The sequence below is a fragment of the Pristis pectinata genome, chromosome 4 (genome assembly GCF_009764475.1).
Source record: "Pristis pectinata isolate sPriPec2 chromosome 4, sPriPec2.1.pri, whole genome shotgun sequence".
NCBI classification, from domain to species: Eukaryota; Metazoa; Chordata; class Chondrichthyes; order Rhinopristiformes; family Pristidae; genus Pristis; species Pristis pectinata.
In genome coordinates, this window is record NC_067408.1 from 115,987,386 (window position 1) to 116,009,230 (window position 21,845).

The window sequence follows — 21,845 nt, forward strand, 5'->3', positions numbered from 1 at the left end:
TCCATTTCTTGTTCTTGTTGAATTCCTACAATTATCTCAGTCTGAGATGAAACAAAAATGTTGCTCCCTTTTTGGGGATTTGTTCAACAATTACCCAGAAAACAATATGGTTAAGTTAATGCATTAGCATGCACAACACCTGATCGAAAGCTGTGAGTTCAAATCCCACCAAGGATACTGAGGAATTTAAATTCCATTAACTCATTAAAACTAGCGCCGGTAAGGGTGGCCATGAAACAGCAGGATTGTGGACAAACCCACTGGTTCACCAACATCCCTCCGGGGAAAATATCTGAGTTGGCCGATATATAACTCCAGACCCAACAAGATAATTGACTCTTAATTGACCTCTGAAATAATCTGGGCTTCTGGATCCTGATCTGGTGACATGGCCTTATGCAAATGAGGCCAACTCAAGAAGAACACTAACACAAGACCTCCACCACCAAGAAAGCCAAGGGCAGAGGGGACATTGGAACACCACCACCTGCAAGTTCTCCTTCCAAGTTGCACATCGTCTGAATCTGGAATTGTCACTGAGGCCAAATTCTGAACTCGCTCCCTAATGGCATTGTGGGAGTATCTTCATCAGAAGGACTACAGTGGTTCAAGAAGGTGGCTCACCACCACCACCTTCTCAAGGGCCGTTGGGGATTGGCAATCATCCGTAAGTCTCCGTGTCTTCCAGGACTGTGCTGTTCAATTTCTACAACATACACTACGCTTTTTATGGTTTATTAATTTTTCACAAGCTGAGCATCACTGGCAGGGACAGCATTTATTACCCATCCCTAATCCTTCGAACCAGTGCTCAATGACAGTTTCTAACCCGCTGTTATCAGGTGCAGGAACTGTAATTAGTATTTGGTTTATTATTGTCACATGTACCGAGATACAGTGAAAAGCTTTTGTTTTGCATGCCATCCAGATAGATCTTTCTATAATTAAGTACATTGAGGTAGTACAAAAGGAAAAAACAACAACAGAATGCAGAATATAGTGTTACAGTGACGGAGAAAGTGCCGTACACAACTAAGGTGCAAGGGCCACGATGAGGTAGATTGAAAGGTCAAGAGTTCATCTTTATCATACAAGAGGTCCGTTCAAGAGTCTTATAACAGTGGGATAGGAGCTGTCCTTGAGCCTGGTGATACAAGTGTTTGTATCTTGAACAGACTTCTCATACGCAAAAAGATGAACTCTTGATCTTCCAATCTACCTCGTCGTGGCCCTTGCACTTTAATTGTCTGCCTGCACTGCACTTTCTCTGTAACTGTAACACTATATTCTGCATTCTGTTTTCCTCTTGTACTACTTTGATGTACTTATGTATGGGATGATCTGTCTGGATGGCATGCAAACAAAAGATTTTTGCTGTATCTCGGTACATGTGTCAATAATAAACCAATCCCAATACCAACCAAGTGGTTTGCTGCTCCATTTCAGAAGATACGTTCCAAAGCCACCACATTGGTGGGACTGGAGTCATGCACAGGAGAAGGAAGACAGATCTGGCAGATTTCTTCTCTTGAAGGAGATCAGTGAACCGGGCAGGGTATAATAAAAAAATTCAGTCGTGTTCGTGGTCACCATTACAAATGATTAGTTATTTTTCTTATGCTTTAGATTGTTAATTCCACAGGACTGAGCTCCACTTTCTGGTTCAATACCACCATACCCGTGTAGCCACACACTAAAGCAAAATATCTTCACTCAGAGTTGGAATCTTCACACTCCCATCCCTCCCAGCCAGCATCCTTGGAATTTCCCAGAGAGCTCCATGGCTCTACCCAACGGCGCCAACCCTCAGACAGCACTCACCACCACGGTTGAAGTTCCCTACTCCTCCCAGGTCGCCTGGTCCGTTGCCGCTCCCGTTAACAGGAAGGCTGGTGGCAGGCCAGGAGTCTGCGAGCCAGGGGTAGCTGGATTCACCAGGATTAAGCAGGCCGGGTCTACTGGAAAACGAGGTGAGAGAGGAAATGAATAACCCTCAGAGACAACATGACCGACCCGCCCCGATCGAGCTCGCCGATTTTGGCGGGGCTCCCTTTGTTCTTATGTGGGCACTGTCAGACTTCACTAGTGAGCTCAAAATTTGGCAGGCATTTTCTGGTCCCTGAGAACAGTTTCTCCAGCTGCAGAATGCAAGGGATTGATAGCTTGGTTAGACTTATGGAAGGGTTTAGGGCGGGAGTTCGAGAACTTAGAATTATTCAGTTGTTAAGATGTACAAGGAGAGAATTTGGCCCACTGAGTTTGCAGTCCCTTGTTGCCTCCATCAATCACCTCCCAGTCTCTGTCGCCATTCCCATTCTCCAACTTCTTTATACGTCCCCCTCATCTGGATCCACGTATCACCTGCCAGCTCTTGCTCCACCATTCCCCCTCACCTCTATATACCGGCTACCTCCCCTCTATCTTTCAGTGCGGGTGAAGGGTCTCGATCTGAAATGCCGACTGCCCATTTCCCTCCACAGATGCTGCCTGACCCGCTGAGTTCCTCCAGCATCTTGTTTGTTGCTCCAGATTCCAGCATCTGCGGTCTCTGGTGTCTGCATTGAGTTTGTGATGGTTCCCATTGTCGAACATTATCAATCCCACTCTCCCACTTTCCCTGTGGTCCTGCAAATTACACTCTACCCAGGGCCCATCTAATTCCCTTTTGAAGGCTCTGATTGTTCTCACCGTCCTTTCAGGGAACAAGTGCTACATCGTCACTGCATCTGTGTAAAAAATGTCCTTCCTCACATCCCCCTGTCTAACTTTTCACCAAAGTTTTAAATCTGTGCCCAAGTCCACAAGAAACTGCAGAGAGTTGTGGACACAGCCCAGTCCATCACACAAACCAGCCTCCCCTCCACTGACTCTGTCTACACTTCCTGATGCCCTGGGAAAGCAGCCGACAGAATTAAGAACCCCACCCACCCCAGTGTTTCCTCTCTACTCCCCCCTCCCATCGGGCAGAAGATACAACAGCTTGAGAACAGATACCACCAGGCTCAAGGACAGCTTCTATCCGGCTGCTATGACTATTGAACAGACCTCTGATGCGCTAAAGATGAACTCTTGATTTCTCAGTCTACCTTGTCGTGACCCTTGCGCCTTATTGTCTACGTGCACTGCAGTTTCTCTGTAACTGTAACACTATATGCAATACTATAACTGTACCACTGTGTGCTATAACTAACTTTTCTTTGTTCTAATTATGTTCTTTCTTGTAAAATTTGTGTATAATTTATGTTTAATTTATGTTTTTCTTGTGAATATTGGGTATCTGATGCTGTGTGCCTGTGATGCTGCTGCAAGTTTTGCATGTATAAAATTGTGGATATGACAATAAACTTGACTTTATATTCTGCATTCTGCTTTTCTTTCCCTTTTGTACTACCTCAATGTACTTATGTATGGAATGATCTGTCTGGATGGCATGCAAACAAAAGATTTTCTCTGTATCTTTGTACCCGTGACAATAATAAACCAATTACCAATTGTCCCTGATCCATCCAGGGCAGGCACGGTAGTGTAGCGGTTAGCGTAACACTATTACATCACCAGAGACCTGGGTTTAATTCTGGCCGCTGTCTGTAAGGAGTTTGTACGTTCTCCCTGTGTCTGCGTGGGTTTCCTTCCACATTCCAAAGACGTACGGGTTAGGAAGTTGTGGGCATGCTATGTTGGCGCCGGAAACGTGGCGACACTTGCGGGCTGCCCCCAGAACACTCTACGCAAAAGATGCATTTCACTGTGTGTTCCGGTGTACATGTGACTGATGAAGATATCTTAAGGCAAACTGTTCTCTCTGTTCCCTCCATCTAAACCGGTCACGGTCTTGTGTGGGAGTTTGCTCAGGGCCAAGGTAGTTGCGGGCATGGTCACTGCTGGCAGGGTGAAGGGAGTGGCATGTTAGTGATACGAGATGGGGAGTTTGATTGCACTGCTCAACCCTCTTTTGCAGGCAAACTCTGTTGGAACAGACAGCCCTGATGGATATTTAAGGTGTTCCCTGGGTACACGACATTAATCTGAAATGCCTGTCCCCACAGTGTGGCAATGACAGGTGATCACTCTTCAACCAATCCATCATCTATGAGTCATTTACCCCGTGATCGATTAAGTGTAATTGGGGAGTCAAAGCAATTTGGAAGCAGCCAATAAGAAGTGGCCATTTCAAGCATCTATGTTAACTAATGTCCAATTAATGCAGCCAATATCTATCTAAGAAATGAGCACGAGATGTTTTATCTTTGTTACTCATTCCTTTCATGACATATGGAAGGGATTAAACATCTGATGTGTTTGGCCCATAATTTCCAGCTAGGCCTAGTTCCAATAGACATTAACTGCCTTTCACTCAGAATTAGGTATCGGGAAATTTTCAAAATACTTTTTGCTCTGCTCCTGAATCTTATTGGGAGCTGGGGCCACAGAGGTGGACATTCAGTGTGTGTGAGCTGAGTGAGGTAGGAAAATTTCATCATTGAATGTCAATGTTGCCTCTTCTCTCTCGACCTAAATGACCTACAGGGTCATAGCGTCATACAGTACGGAAACAGGCCCTTTGGCCCAACCATTCCATGCTGACCAAGATGGCTATCTAAGCTGGTACCATTTGCCTGCATTTGGCCCATATCCCTCTAAACCTTTTCTATCCATGTACCTGTCCGAGTGTCTTTTAAATATTGTTAATTTACCATTTCTTCTGGCAGCTCATTCCATATGTGGACTACTTTCTGGGTGAAAAAGTTGCCCCTCAGGTCCCTTTTAAACCTCTCCCCTTTCACCTTAAGCCTGTGCCCTCTAGTTCTTGATTCCCCAACCCTGGGAAAAAGAATGTGCGCATTGACCCTATCTATGCCCCACATGATTTTGTACACTTCTATAAGGTCACCCCTCAGTCTCCTACGTTCCAATGAATAAAGTCCCAGCCTTCTCAATGTCTCTCTGTAACCCAGTCCCTCAAGTCCTGGCAACATCCTCGTAAAACTTTACTGCAATTTCCAGTTTAGTAGCATCTTTCCCGTAGCAGGGCGACCAAAACTGGACACAATATTCCAAATGCAGCCTCACCAATGCCTTGTACAACTGCAACATAACATCCCAACTGCTGTACTCAGTGCCCTGACTGATGAAGGCCAGCGTGCCAAAAGCCTCCATCACCACCCTGTCTACCTGTGATGCCACTTTCAGGGAACAATGTGCCTCTCAACAGCATGGCCCTATCACTGTGTGACTGACCCCTCAAGTGTGTGATCCCATCACGGTGTGACTGACCCCATGACAGTCCCAGATTAAAACTGAAAGTATTTACAGTATTAGGTCAAGAATCCTACAATGTCATTAAATGTTTGAGTCCAATGTCATTAAATGTTTGAGTCCAATATTAGACCATTCAAGATTTGACTTTCTTGAACTTACCTTCCATTGCTCATTATTCCTCCATCTACACGTTGGAATGTCACTGCAATTTCCCCACAGGATGGAAGAAAGTGAAAAGAAAACAAAACTCTGTTATTTATCCCTTTAGCAGACCATTATTTTTCCTGTACCAAGAGAAACTTTATCATTACCATTACATCCCATCCACCACTTATTTTTTCCTTATTTGTAAGCACATCATGAGGCGTCTAGCCCATCAAGATAGAAGTCAGCAAGAACTTAAAGCAAACATGTTAAAACACAAATTGTGCCAAGAAACAGTCTGTACTCTCGGCCTTGCAATGCTGAGCTTGGCCAAGGCTTTGTAGTGATGAACTGGGCCCAAGATGTGCAGTGCTGAATTGGGCCCAGGATTTGTAGTGATGAATTGGGCCCAGGATTCATGTTGATGAATTGGGCCCAGGACTCATGGTGCTGAATTAGGCCCAGGATTCGTGGTGATGAATTGGGTCCAGGATTTGTGGTGCTGACTTGGGCCCAAGATGTGCAGTTCTGAATTGGGCCCAGGATTTGCAGTGCTGAATTGGGCCCAGGATTTGTAGAGCTGCACTAGGCCTGGATGTTGTGTGCTGCAGAAGGTCCAGGTTTTATAGTCCTGAGCTAGACCAAGATTATGAAATGCCCAGAAAATCTCTGTGCGAAAACTAAGTATAACAATGCAGTGGGCAAAATCTGTCCTTTGTATCTCTCTTTGTAAGAGAGATAATTGCTTGAAGTCTGTTTTAAATTATACCCTTGCACATGTCCTCACACAGTTCCTTCGATAAAAATGAGTAATCTGTAATTTGAGATATAGTGGGGGTGATACTAAAATGGCTTCCATGGATTGGTGTCCAGAGTGGGTAATATTGACATGCTTATCAATTTGTAACAAGCTATTTCTCCTGCTTTTTGGTACCATTACACAAAATGGAAAGCCCACTAATAAGCCATTCAGCCCAACTGTTCTGTTCTAGTATTCTGCCACCCTTCCTCACCTCACCCAGCCACCCGATCTCTCCATTCTGCTCTCAAGTGTTTGTCACTGCTATCTACGTCAACCCCTTCCCGTGGCAGTGACCTGCACATTCTCACTGCTCGCTAGTGAAAGAGATGTCTCTGGAATTCTGGAATGAATGTACCGGGGAGTATCTTAGACTGAAGACCCAAAATCTCAACCCAAAAAGCATCAAATGGCAGGAAGTGAACAGTAACATGGATGATGAATGGTTTACTGACACAACACTTCTGAGGAACATTTAACCCAGCTGCGAGATTCATAACACTATAAAGCAAGGTTTTGTGACACTGAAATTTTATTAGAGACAACTTCTCCAGCAGAAGGAAAAGTGACATCAAAAATAAAATATAAACTTTTATTGTTTAAAAGCATTTCATGCCCATTTAGCTGAGGGATGTCCTAAGTTGTCAAAGGAGCCCGTTATATTTCACCAACTCCCAGGGCATAGACAGAACGGGTTAGATGCAAAGCAAAGCTCCCTCTTCACTGTCCCACCTCACACTCCCAGGACAAGGGCAGCACAGATTAGATCAAGCATTCCCAGGAGTGGGACAAACATCGGTTACGTACAAAGTAAACCTCCCCCCACACTGTTCCATCAAACACTCCCAGGACAGGGACAGATAGAATATAGCAATGTTTGTTTCCTTGTGTTGTCAGTTTAAGTTCTGCGTTGATTGAGTGATGCAGTGATTTTCTGTCTCCTCCTGAACTAACACAAGAGATAATATTTAAACTAACCATGGGGTAAAATAGAGTGCTGATTTATCATATCCTGTTTGCTTTAAGATGAATGCATGTCCTTAAGACTCTCTGCAACAAGCGTCAGCTGACTGCTACCCTGCAGCCAAAAATAAATTCCTGGCCAGACAACATTGCTTGCTCTGAAGGAAATTTGTTTCAATGAAAATTCTGATTTTCGCCCCTCAGAGCAGTGGGGGAGGTGCCCAGAAACTTTGCAATTTCCCAGGTCGGTAATTGGTCATCTAAATCTGATTTGCTGATTCATTCATTGAGCAGTCAGCTCGAGGAGGTAAACAAAACAGCATAAAAATGCACTGGTCCCACAGAACCATCTGGGTCACCAGATACAATTTGTTCCAGGAATGATCTAAAATTGGAATCTGCTGGCTGGGTTTCCGGAGCACCGTGTGACTGCTGGTGAGAAGGACATGTTGCCTCCCACGCCAATCCCTCTGTCCGACAGCTGGATCGTAGACTCAGCTGGGGTTCGGCTTTCTGGAATGACACTGGAGCTTTGAACAAGGGGGCTTATGCTAACCCCAAGGATGTATATGATGTCATTACAATCACTAATCACATGATCTATTTACAGAATGATGCATGAAGGGGGTTTCTACTTCAGATTCTCTCATTACTTTGGGCAATAATTGTACAAGACGTTGGTGAGGCTGCATTTGGAATATTGTGTTCAGTTTTGATCACCCTGATATAGGAAAGATGCCATTAAGCTGGAAAGAGTGCAGAGGAGATTTACGAGGATGTTGCTGGGACTCGAGGGACTGAGTTATGGAGGGAGGTTGAGCAGGCTGGGACTTTTTCATTTTTGGGACTGTAGGAGAATGATTCACCGTATCGATGCTCCTCATAATTTTATGCACTTCTATAAGAGATGAATGCACACAGTCTTTTTCCCAGGGTTGGGGAATCAAGAACTAGAGGGCACAGGTTTAAGGTGAGAAGGGAGAGATTTAATAGGAACCTGAGGGGCAAATTTTTTATTCAGACGGTGGTTCATATATGGAACGAGGTGCCAGAGGAAGTGGCTGAGGCAGGTACATTAACAACATTTAAAAGGTACTTGGACAGGTACATGGATAGGGAAGGTTTAGAGGGATATGGGCCAAACGTAGGTAAATGGGACTTCCTTAGATAGGTGTCTTGGTCAGCATGGACCAGTTGGGCTGAAGGGCCTGTTTCCGTGCTGTGTAAGTCTATGACTCTAAAAGCAAAACTATTACTCACAGAAAGGTTAGGGAAGAGGTAAATGCATTTCACAATGGCCAAGAAAATATTTTTCGACCCTAACACTAGTTCCCAGCTCTTCATCCATAGCCCACAGGTATCAATCCTAGGATCATAGAGAGATACAACACGGAAACAGGGCATTCAGCCCACCAAGTCCATGCCGACTACCAACTACCCATTTACATTCATCCTATACAAGTCCTTTTTTTTAATTCTCCCCACGTTTTCATCAACTCCCCCCCAGATTCCACCACTCACCGACACACTAGGGATGATTTACAGTGGTCAATTAACCCACCAACCTGTCCGTCTTTGGGATGTGGGAAGAAATTGGAGGACCTGGAAGAAACCCATGTGGTCACAGGGAGAACGCACAAACTCCACACAGACAGCACCGGAAGTCGGGATCGAACCTGGGTCTCTGTGAGGCAGTGGGTCTACTGCCTGCCCCACTGTGCTGCAGTAAGATTTTAGCCAGGGGTAGAATCCGGGAGTAGAGTGACCCGGCATGGATGTGGAAACAACAAGGTTTAACATGGAGCAGGAGTCCGTCAGTGAACACTGAGCAGCAGCAGTCTGGGTGTGCTTGTGTTTACAGAGAGTGCAGGTCAGCCCAGAGAGTGCTGGTATGATCGGGTCCAGAGGAGTGACAGGCAGCAGGGTGAAGGTTTCTGCAACAGATGAACTTACGATGGAGCAGGGTGGGGGGGATAGCAGAGTTGGAAATTGGCACTCAAGAAGGCGGGATCCATCACTAAGGACCCTCACCACCCGGGACATGCCCTCTTCTCGTTACTACATCGGGGAGGAGGCGCAGGAGCCTGAAGACCCACACTCAATGATTCAGGAACAGCTTCTTCCCCTCCGCCATCAGATTTCTGAACGGCCCATGAACCCATGAACACTACCTCGTTATGCCTCTTTTGCACTATTTATTTATTTTTGTAATTTATGGTAACTTTTATGTCTTGCACTGTACTGCTGCCGCAAAACAAATTTCAAGACCTATGTCAGTGATAATAAGCCTGATTCTTGGAGAGGGCTCTGTGGTCCAAACCTCAACTTGGGGTCAATTATGGAAAACTTAGAATAATTCTGGTTGAACACACAAAGTGCTGGAGGAACTCAGAGGGTCAGGCAGCATCTATGGAGGGAAATGGACAGTCGATGTTTCGGGTCGAGACACTGCATCTGGACCCTTCATCCTTCATCTCAACCAGGTGGCTCTATGGACGGTGGCAACAAACAGTCTACTGGAGGAACTCAGCGGGTCAAACAGCATCTGTGGGAGGAAAGGAACTGTCGACATTTCAGGTTCCGCTGATGCAAGGGTCTCGACCCGAAACGTCAACTGTCCATTTCCTTCCACAGATGCTGCCTGACCCGCTGAGATCCTCCAGCTCCTCTGTGTGTTGCTCCAGATTTCCAGCATCTGCCGTCTCTTTTGGCTCGATAATTCTGGTTGAGTTTTGTACTGTTTCCTGGAGGAGCAGGGGTGGGGGAGTTGCTGTGTGGAGACCGTCTTCCCCATGATCGGTTGGAGGTATTTCCCCCTTCTCCAGTGCCAGACGCCGGGCACAGTGTCTGATAAATCAGAGGCAGTGGAGGGGGTGAGAGGGGTGCCAGTGAGGGGTGGGGATGGGTCATTTCATCGTTCGGTGGAAACTGACACTGAGCTTCCAGCACAGGGTGGGCATGTGGGTGAGGAGGGCAATGAGCTCGGACCGGTGGGGGGGGGGCCAGCAAGAGTACAGGAGTGGGTGGAGAGCCATCTATCTGTTGAGGAATGGAGAGGGAGGGAATCACATGCATACAGCTCCTGCTGAAAGTGGGGCATTGCAAAGGCACAGTGCACATCAAAGGTTGAAGAATGCTGAGGGGGGGACTTTTATCATGATTGCATCTTTGGAGACCTCAGTCACAAGCTGTTCATATGTTAGTGAGGAAGCCAGTGGTTCTAAGTGAGACTACATCATGTTTGATGACTTTGGAGAGGAACTGGTGATAGTTTGTATGGGTGAAGGGTCAAGGGGGAGGGAAGGTGTTTGAGGAGAGGGAACTGTTAACCATATCAGCCAGTCTGGAGCCAGCACCACTGACCAACCTCAGGAAAGATCGCAGTCGGGCTGTGCCACATGGGATCGGGAAGCTGAAGGATGGACTCTGTTGGACATAATGAACATCGTCCGACCTTCATTGCTGGGGGGCAGGGGACGTCTTTCACTGGTTGGGTGGGGCTCCATGGTGAAGACTCACAAATCAGTACCTGTGATCACACAGGGGGAGGGCCTGCTTCACCAGATGGTTCAATGGATGGGGCAACAAACAAACAGCTGGAGGAACTCAACGAATCGTGCAGCCTCTGTGGGAAGAAATGAATCACTGACGTTTCGGATTTCCCTGATGCTGGGTCTCCACCAGAAACATCGACAGTTCCTTCCCCCCCAGAGATGCTGCTCGACCCGCTGAGTTCCTCCAGTAGTGTGTGTGTTGCTCCAGATTCCAGCATCTGCAGTTTCTTGTGTCTCCATGGATGGTCACTTGTATGAAGCCCACATCATCCGGGGAAGCGCGGGGAGATCCAGGGGTTGCTGGGAGCAGGTGGTGGTAGAGGAGGTGAACTAAAGTCTGACATTCAGAGAAGGGCAGAGTTAGTTTTAGATATAATTAGTATGGAAGCTTTTGGAGAACATTTGGAGGGAACACCTGAAGACTGCACCTCGTCTGCTGTGGACGACAACACTCCTTGTGGTATCCCTGTGCTCCCCTTTACGGTGACATCATTGCAATCCCTCCAACTCACTCTGACATCACTATAACCCCTCCCCCTTTCTGTGACATCACTGCACCCCCTCCATCTTGTGACATCACTGTGGCCCATCTCACTCGCTGTGACATCATTGCAGTCCATCCCACCTCACAGTGACATCACTGTGGCCCACCCCCATCACTGTGACATCGCCACGGTCCCTCCCCCGTCACTGTGACATCGCCATGGTCCCTCCCCCATCACTATGACATCGCCACGGTCCCTCCCCCATCACTGTGACATCACTGCGCCCCATCCATCTCGTGATATCACTGTGGCCCATCTCACTCGCTGTGACATCATTGCAGCCCTGCCCATCACTGTGACATCACCATGATCCCTCCCCATCACAGTGACATCATTGTGGCCCACCCCTCACTGTGACATCGCCACAGTCCCTCCCCCATCACTGTGACATCACTGCGCCCCATCCATCTCGTGACATCACTGTGGCCCATCTCACTCGCTGTGACATCATTGCAGTCCATCCCACCTCACAGTGACATCACTGTGGCCCACCCCCATCACTGTGACATCGCCACGGTCCCTCCCCCGTCACTGTGACATCGCCATGGTCCCTCCCCCATCACTATGACATCGCCACGGTCCCTCCCCCATCACTGTGACATCACTGCGCCCCATCCATCTCGTGATATCACTGTGGCCCATCTCACTCGCTGTGACATCATTGCAGCCCTGCCCATCACTGTGACATCACCATGATCCCTCCCCATCACAGTGACATCATTGTGGCCCACCCCTCACTGTGACATCGCCACAGTCCCTCCCCCATCACTGTGACATCACTGCGCCCCATCCATCTCGTGACATCACTGTGGCCCATCTCACTCGCTGTGACATCATTGCAGCCCTGCCCATCACTGTGACATCACCATGATCCCTCCCCATCACCGTGACATCATTGTGGCCCACCCCTCACTGTGACATCACTGCAGTCCTTTCCCATCACTGTGACATCACTATTCTCCTCCCCACAGTGATGTCATTACTGCCATTGAGTGACATCACTGTTCACCTATCACTCACTATGATGTCATTCTTGCTCCTCCCACTCACATGACATCATTACTGACCCCGTTCCTCAGCCAATGACATAACGGTGGGTTTCGGTGCTTCCCTGCGACATCCATGAACTCACCCACCAACCCTCCTACTCTCTGGGTAACCCTCCTCATCCCCTATTTGGGTGATATCAAGGTGGCTGCACCCCTTCCATGGATGATATTGGTATGAACCCACCCTTGCCCAGTCCCCTGCTTTGGGGGCCTCATTGAGGGCCCTCCACTCACTGTGACATCGACCCCTGCCCCACCCTCCTCCTCCTGGGTGCGGGAGGCGTGCAGAACTTGAAGGTGAGGGGAGCATGCGGGGGGGGGGGAGGCAAGCCGCTCGCTATCTTGGTCCGTGCCGACGACATGCAAGAGACAGAGAGTGGGACAATACCTGCTGGGGTAAAGGTGAAAGACTGGACTGCAATAAAGAACAAAAAGAAGACAAGAGAAGATTGTGAGTCATAGACAGAAAATTAAAATAAAAAGCAGAAATGGAAATAAAGCGACCAATCACAAGGCAGTAACCACACGAGCAGCAAACAGCAGGCCAATCATTCACATCACCAACAAACCAAGAGAAACAAATGAACCAATCAGAGGCGGCACTTGACTAAGTTGCAGTGAAGAGTAAGTTGATAGACAGAGAGAGAGAGAAGGGAGAAAGCGGATCTGTGGGAACTTCATCTGTTGGGCCTTCCATTGTCCTAAAGCCAAGCCGTCAATAGTTCACATTCGGCTGACCGGCGAAGAGTGTGCCACATCTGGCACTCACTGATGCCTTTCACTGCCAACACCATTTACAACAAAAGGCCACACAAAGGGGCTGGTTCAGGTACTTGTGTCAAGCAGACCAGGGCAGGGAAATTAAGACCCTAGAATATAGGTACAAGCATTAACAGCCAAACACAGGGATACTGGCATTAACAGCTGAACACATTGACGCAGGCATCAACACCTGATCGCAGAGACTGTCCGATGATACTGTGGCTGCAGACATCAATGACCAAACACAGTGACACAGGCATTGACAACCAAACACAAGAGGTACAGGTATCAAATACCTGTGCAGTGAGACAACAGGTACAAAACAATCTGATACAGAAATGACACAGAGTCAGAACAACAGAGAAAGAGGCCATTCATCCCATCTAGTCCATACTGGCTCTCTGCAGAACAATCCATTCAGTCCCATTCCCCTCTGTTCCTGCAGATTTCCCTTCAGTCACTCCAATTTTCTTTTAAAATCACATTTCCACTTCTACTACTCTCACGGTTAGAGAGTTCCAGGGCTAAAAAACTTCTTCCCACTCCTCCCTCACCCCATATTTTTTATCCAAAACCTTCAATCTGTGTCCCTTAGTCTTTGCTCCAACACCTTTTCTTTGTCCATCCGATCTAGACCAATCGTATCTTGCCCACTTATTAAATCTCCCCCTTCAACCTCCTTTGCTTCAAGGAGAATGTCCACTTTGTCCAGTCTAAATCTGGAGCTGAAATCCCTCATCCCTGGAACCTATCTAGTAGATCTTGTTCCTCCAAGTCCTTCCCAAAATGTGGTGGCCAGAACTCGATGCAATATTCACTTTGTAAAGGTTTGGTACTCAATACCTGAAGATCAAGCTCCCATGTGCTTTACCAAGTACTCTCTCAATATTTCCCGCCAACTTCAAAGGTCAGTGCACGTGAATCTCCAGGTCCCTAAGTTCCTGCACACTCTCTCAAACAGTGCCAAAAGTCCATCTTGCTTCTCCAAAGTACATCGCCTTACATTTCTCTGTATTAAGCTCTCATCTCATCTTCTCTGTATTAAGACACTCATCTACCCATTCTGGCATCCTCACAATGTCCTGCAGCACTTGACTGGCCTCATCCTCACTATTCACCAGATTTGGTCCATATTTCACTCTTTATTCCAAGAGTCAAGTCACTTCCTTATGACGTTACAAGATGGTCCTTGTATTTGTCATTGGTCAACTTTTCTCCAGTCTGAAAAACAACCATATATTGTGACCCAGTGTTTCCTGACTTTAAGCCAATACTTTCTCCAAGCTGGCACTGACTGACTTCACAAGCCTTGATTCTGTTAACCAGCCTTTCAAATGGCACTTGTTCTTGAATTCTACATGGATATCATCCACTGCAATTCCTTCATCAGCTTCCTTTTACTTTACCTCATCTTAATTAACTTTAGCTTTCCAAATGGCTGATGGTGGTGTTCCAAACAGAACACAACCCACTGAAGTTAATCTGAGCTGTCTGTCATTACTAGAAGTGTTGTTTCACCTTTTTTCCAACAAGGATGTCACATTTACCACTCTCTCTGGAACTGGCCCACGTTGAGAGAAGAATGAAAGTTATTGGCAAGGTTTCCCATTATCTCCACAACCACTTCCCTTTGCAAACTCAGATACTAGTCATATACAACGGGAATCTTATCCATTCTAAGTATAGCCACCAATCCTGCTGATTAATTTTTATCCCATGGATCCTACCACCTCTGTTTCTGCCACTGTCTTCTCAGCATCATCTTCCTTAATAAATACGGATACAAGTGCTCACTCAGTATTCCAACAGCGCTCTATGCCTCTTTGTCACTGATAGGTCTGCCCTACATCTTACAACTTACACAATGAAAGAGTTTTGGGTTCCTCTGGGCCTCGATGGTTCGGAGTAATCTCCATTTTCCACTCCCAAAATTGCCAATACACTTCAAACCATGAAAGTCAACAGGTATCAAACACTGATAAACAAGTAGCGAGATTCATGCACTCCAACAGAGACAGCAGTCACAGAGGAAGCAAGTGTTAAATACTCCAACAGCAAGGACATAAAATATACCAGGCATCAAGCTGAGATAAGAGACATTTAAACACCTTAATAAATAAATAACGAAACCAGCAGACCACAAAACAGTGAAAACAACTGTTGAACTTTCCAACTGAGCGGAAATTGGGATAAGATCAGATCAGATCCATCAAGCTTTCCCTCATGGTGTCCACAGACACTGGCACATCAGCATCTGGGATGGGAAATGGGAACAAACTATCCCAGAGCATAAGACAACAGGTGTCCAACACTAACAGTGAAAACAGGCATCAAGCACAAAACATGAATCAAAAGCCCAACAGCAGGTGAAGCCATCCTTTCTCATTTCTGTTGCTAACTTCCTGACTTGCTCCTTGCATCTCTCCCTGAGTCCTTGCGCTTTCCAAGGAGCATGGCTCCATAATATCTCGAAATGGGTACAGGGATGTCCAGCTCCATCAGAAACTCTCCTCAGGCCTCTTGCCCCCAAAAACCTTACCCCAGAAGCTCAACCACCAACTTTCCACAGCCTTAAACCCTTGCCTCCCCTCTCACCACTCCCCATCGCCATCAGAACATCATTCCATGTCATAGTCCTCAGGAAACTTTGCCTTCCACATCCAAACTGGTTGTGAGGGTTCCCCCTAATTCCCCTCAGAACCTCCATGCTCAGCACCACCTCAGCTCTACCAGAACCTCCATGCCCACAAGTCCAGGGCTGATCCTCCCTGATGAGTAAGTGAATGGCTGGTCACACCCCACCACATAGTGAGGCATGAGAGCTCTCCCTTCCGTTTACACAGTCTGACAGTCTCCTTGCCTCTTTCTGGATACCTTTAGGGGTTGAGGAAGATGCTGTGTGTGGGACAGTTGGGTTGGGGGGGCTGCTTTCAAGAAAGATCCATGTTCCCACACATGACACAGTTACGGGATGCAAATAAAGGGCAATCGAGATTGGTCACACCTATTCCCAGTTGATTAATAATAGAACATAGAACAGTACCGCACAGAACAGGCCCTTTGGCCCACAATGTTGTACTGACATAGCTAATCCCTTCTACCTGCAGAAATCCCATATCCCTCCATTTTCCTCTCATTCAAGCCCCTCTTAAAAACCCAAATGAATTTGCCTCCACCACCCTATGAGGCAATGCATTCCAGGCATCCACCACTCTCTGAGTAAAAAACGTACCCCTGACGTCTGTTCTGAACCTACCCCCCCTCACCTTAAATGCATGCCCTCTACATACAGCCAATATCACCCTGAAGAAACCAGTCCAAGCAACTCATGTTGCTTCTAACACAAGGTAGGTAGTGTTCCCAGGCCTGGCAAGAAAGTCAGAGGGACTTTCCTCACCAGGGCTGGCCACTGCCAATCTTCCGTGGCCATGTTTACAAAGAAGTATCCCTGAAGTCCCCTCCTCAGGAAGGTGACCAGGCCCCTGGCAACTGGTGGTCTCCTGAAGGCCACATTCCGTGCCCTGCCCCTCTCCCTCACCTGTGCCCAATGTTGCGGAGGACAGGTCTGGCCCCATTGCCATGCGGTGTCTCAGTCAGCTGGACATTGCTGCACTATCTGTCCTTTGTGGACAATTTCTTCCAAGAAAACACCTTTGATCACAAATCCATCAGGCAGTGGTCAGCACAGAACCTACTGCAGACACTGTGGGACAGGGACTCTGGATATGGTGGGATGGTTCCCTGAGTAAACTGTCCAAATTATCTGGCAGAACGCCTCATCACCAGAACTCACTAACAAGCACCAAGACCTTGCTTGGCTGGTGGTGAGAGGGGCCCTCACAGTCAGATCCTTTCTGTACAGATGACATATCATCCCCAACGCACGCCGCCCTCGGGACGGCTGCGGTGGGGAAGAGATGGTCAACCACCTCTTTGCAGATGGTGGATTTGGTGTGGAGAAGGATGCACGGGTCTGTGTCCCGGTCCATCTCCAGTAGCTGCGTGACAGAGGACTCTCTGATCTCCGGGCTGTTCCCGGGGACACACGCACCAGGACAGGCATCAAGTGCTGCTTGGAAGGCCATCAACTCGGTGAAAGACAGACCCTGGTCTGCCCAAAACTTGTTGGTCTTCCAGCACAGTGAGATGTCCGTAAGGTTCCCAAATGGCACATTCCAGGCTGCAGGAGTCCATGCTGAGGGACGCACTGAAGCTCGGTGCAGCCAATGCAAAGGCTCTGTGGGGAAGGTCCACAGTCTGGGATCCTTCCGCTACCGCACATGGACGGGCTGAGTCGGGTGGGGAAGCCCCTCGAACATCGAAAGGGGCATCACCTCAGGAGGTTACATAGTGCTGTAGTTTTAAAAAAGTCAGTTAACACCACTGAATGCAACGACTATGAATGTAAAAGCTTTGCACTGTTTCTTCCTTTGTGTATATTTTTTATTATGAATAAAGTCTATTTTTGAAATATAAAAAGAAGCCCCTCTCCCTTACCTGCATAGTTGCTGAGGCCCTTCCTCTTCTTCCTCCGCCAGTATAGCCAGATGCTGAAGCCCATCAGGATGACCCAGCACGCTCCGCCGATGCCCGCGATAAACGCGGGCTGCTTCACCACGTCTGTTATCTGCTCGGTGATGCTATTGTTGCCACCGGGTCCCGTCACGAAAATGTCATCGCCACGATTCCCTGCGGAGGGAAGGCCCACTGTCAGATGCCAGGTATGTTCAGCAGAGAGTGAGAACAAAGAACAGAGGGGGACTCTTTACACCCCGCACCTCCAGTCAAGCAGAGTCTCCCAACATCATGTCAACTTTTCTTCCATTTACTAGTCACAGAGTTGGAAAGCACAGACACAGGCCCTTTGGCCCATCATGTCCATGCTGCCCTTTATGTCCATCTACAGTCATTCCTTTTGCCTGCATTAAGACCGTATCCTTCTATGGATTGCCTGTTTAAGTGTCTGTCTAAATGCCTCTTGAATGTCTATCATCCATCATCAAAGATCCCCACCATCTGGGCTATGCCACCTTTTTACAACAATCCACTAGTTTCATGGTCACCCTTATTGATTCTGGATTTATTTTGTTGCTAGGAAACAAATTCCCTAAACAGCTGTGTTGGGATTGGAACCGAGGTGCTGATCTAATAATGGTAACTGCTACAACGCCATAGCCATTCACAAGGGAAATGATGTGACCTTTAACTCTAGGGCTGTTGGATATATCATTTGGAAGACTTAATCGTGAAGGATTCTCATTGTCTTCATACTGAGGTTCTTCCTTTCAATGATCACTGCAGCAGATTGGCAAAGGTGGCGTTCTTATTGGTTTTGCACCTTATAGTGACCAGCACAGCACAGGATCAGGCCAGTTACTGTTGGTGACTCTTCTCCATTGGAATCTCCTGCCAACCTTCCTCAACTCACTCCAGCTTTTATCTAACTTCCCCTGAATGCCAGCCATGCTGTTTACCTCAACTATTTCAAGTGGGAGTAAGATCCCATTCCAACTGCACTACAGGGAGAACTGTTCCTCCTGGGCTCCTTCTTGGATTTATTGGTGACTATCTTAAACTAATGGCCATAAACTTTGCCCTTTGTCAAAAGTGAGAGAAAAATGTCTGTGTTTATTCAGTCAAAACCTTTCACTTGGTCACCTATCAGCCTTCATGTTCTTCACTTCGAGTGTAAAGTGGTGGCTGGTTTTACAGAGTACCAGGCTGCAATCCCATTGGCCAAAGTCACAGCCCATGGGCAGAGGTTGGAGAGAGGAGTGCGGAGGTCCAGAACCCATTGATCAAGGGGTGATTACCCAGCTTCGCCTGGATGCGAGTCACTGATGCGAGTCACTGACACTAGTGGGTGGCAGTCTGAAAAGTGGGCAATGATCATGAGTCCAGGACTGGAAGTGTGCAGAGAACCTGAAGAGAGTTAGACCCTCACCAATTTTTACAGAAGCACCATGGAAAGCATCCTATCCAGATATATTGTGGCTCGGTGCGGTAATTGCTCTGCCCAGGACTGCAAGAGACTGCAGAGAGTCGTGGACACAGCTCAGCACATCACGGAAACCAACCTCCCCTCCATGGACTCTGTCTACACTTCTCGCTGCCTCGGGAAAGCAGCCAACATAATCAAAGACCCCACCCACCCTGGACATTCTCTCTTCTCCCACCTCCCATCAGGCAGAAGATACAAAAGCTTGAGAACATGTACCACCAGGCTCAAGGTGGGAGGGTCTGAGGAATGGTGGGGGTGCTGAGAATTGTGGGAGGAATGGTGGGAGGGGTGGGAAGAGTTGGGGAATGGTGGGAGTAATTGAGTAACGGTGGAGGGGTTGAGGAATGACGGGAGCGGTCAGCGGATGGGAGGAGGGTGAGAGGATGGTGGCTAAAGGCTGAAGCTTACCAATGACGATGGGCTGTGGCTCACTCTTCACACCGACCCCTGCACTGGTGCTGGCAGCCACCTGGACTCGGTACTGGACACCGGGGAGAAGGCCACCGATCACCACCGAGCGAATGGCTGCGTCCACCGTCCTGTTGATGTGAAACCTTGTGGCGTTGCCCAGGCACCATATCTGTCAATGGACACAGGTGGAAGAAGGCAAAGCAGAAAGTTACACAGGAGTTCGTCTGGTTCTGAGAATCAAAAAAACTGAAGATGCTGGAAACAGAGTCAGGCCCTTCGGTCCAACTCGTCCATGCTGACCATGGTGCCCAACAAGCTATGCCCATATTTGGCCCATATCCTTCTAAACCTTTCCTATCCACGTACTTATCCAAATATCTATTAAATATTGTTATTGTACCTGCCTCAATCACTTCCTCTGGCAGCTCGTTCCAGATCTGAAAGAAAAATGGAAAATGCCAGAAACACTCAGCAGGTTAGGCAGCATCTGTGGAGAGAGGGACAGTTAACCTTTCAGTTCTGATGAAATGTCCCAGACCTGAAACGTTAGCTGTTTCTCATTCCCTAGACGCTGCCTGAACTGCTGGGAGTGTGAAGAGGCTTTGCAAAAATGCTGAGCCTTGTCTGTTTTCACCTCTCTTTCTGAGGTATTGCAAAATTCTGATCCAAGTGTTAGACCATTAGCAAGCGAAACAAAACTTGCTGCAAAGGAAGTGACATATCTTGGATTAGGTAATGGATTGTTAATGGTTAAAGCAAATTCTTTACAGAATTTTAAATTATTGGACTTTGCAAAATTTTTCAGTCTTGTACATTATTCTTCAGTATCCATCTTTCGGTGCTATTGCTCTGTTATTTTATCAATTTTAAGAATGTTGCTTCTTCTTATTCTTTAAGGACACTATTGTTTGAAGACACTCCAGGTCACTAAGTATGAAGTTCCCATTTTGCAGAGCAACAACATGTGTGTTTAATGACTAACATTGGCGCTAAGTTACTAGAGTTCAGAGCTGTAATTTATAGGATGCGTTAATAGCCTAAGAATTAGGAGCAGAATATGGCCCCTCAAGCCTGCTCTGATATTCAGTATCATTCTCAATTCCTGTTCACTTTCCAGCTCGATTCCCCCACATCCCCTGATTTCCTTTGAATCCAAAGCTCCATCCATCCTGAATGCGTGTGCAATAAATGTCTGAAAGAAGGATGAGGGAAGTCCATGGGATTCATCAATCCTCACCCGACCCATTTTCTGGCTATAAACCCAGAGGCGAACAAGTGTCTGGTGATTATGCTTTTCTTTCCAATCAGCAGTCTAACCTCATGCATCAGCTCCAAGATGATGTAAGGAATGTCAACTATTCCTGAATTTGAATTCATCTTCAAGTATTTTTTTTCCTTTGTGCGTGGGGTGTGGATGCTACTAGTAATACATTTATTGTCTATTCCTTGCAGCTCCTGAACTGAAGACACAGTTAAGATTCAATCCCATTCTTATTTTAGCTAGGCTGGGCAAGGATGGCAGATTCCCTTCTTCTAAGGATGTAACTGGGTCAACTGGGCTTTTATAATAATGTGGTGTTTTCACAGAGATACTGAAGAGAAACCTGGACACACAAGAGACTGCAGGTGTTGGAATCTGGAGAAACAAGCAATTTGCTGGAGGAACATCTGTAGGAGGGAAGGAATTGTCGACGTTTTGGGACGAAATCCTGCATCAGACTGTAGTAGCGGGTCTTGGTAAGAACGTGGTCAAAGAGCAGGAGAGCAGTGGAAACCACAGAGGGGGAGCAGGGAGAGAGGGTCTCACAGAACTCCCGTTAGAGAGAGGAGGAAATCTCCTTCAAAGTTGGCATACGTTGAAGAGACTTCTCAGTGGATTAGTAAAATGGAGACACGAGATACTGCAGATGCTGGGATCTGGAGCAGCTGACAATCTGCTGGAGGGACTCAGTGGGTCGAACAACAATCTGTGGGGGGGAAAGAATTGTCGACATTTCAGGTTCAACATCGACAATTCCTTCTCCCTCACAGATGCTGTTCGACCTGCTGGATTCCTGCAGCAGACTATTTGTTCTAAAAAAAAGTCATTTTTCTTCTTGTGGGGCATTGCGCAAGTTTCGTTGAGTGCAGGTATGTGGTTTAATACTAATCTGGTGTGGGTGACTTTATTATTACACACTTTGTTGAGACTCAAACTGTAACCACAACGATGGGAAAGCATCACCAGAAAGACCCCTAAATGGTTGTGCACGTTTGAAAGTTTAATAAGATAAATGTTCAGTGCTGTGTAGGATAGACCAGTGCAGGCTTATGAGGGCAGATGGTGGAGGAAATGTGAACTTTCATCCTCTCCAGAGA

The 21,845-nt window shown here is 47.1% G+C and overlaps 1 protein-coding gene across 1 annotated transcript in view; it reads right to left on the minus strand.

The window, feature by feature from the left end:
• robo2 (roundabout, axon guidance receptor, homolog 2 (Drosophila)) overlaps nt 1-21,845 on the minus strand; it is a 1,057,792-nt gene that overhangs the window by 65,777 nt on the left and 970,170 nt on the right. The window contains exons 17-20 of the mRNA XM_052015293.1: nt 19,485-19,656; nt 17,573-17,764; nt 5,419-5,461; nt 1,822-1,958 (exon numbers count right to left, since the gene is read on the minus strand). Coding sequence (XP_051871253.1) covers nt 1,822-1,958; nt 5,419-5,461; nt 17,573-17,764; nt 19,485-19,656 — 544 coding nt within the window. The remainder of the gene's footprint in view (nt 1-1,821; nt 1,959-5,418; nt 5,462-17,572; nt 17,765-19,484; nt 19,657-21,845) is intronic.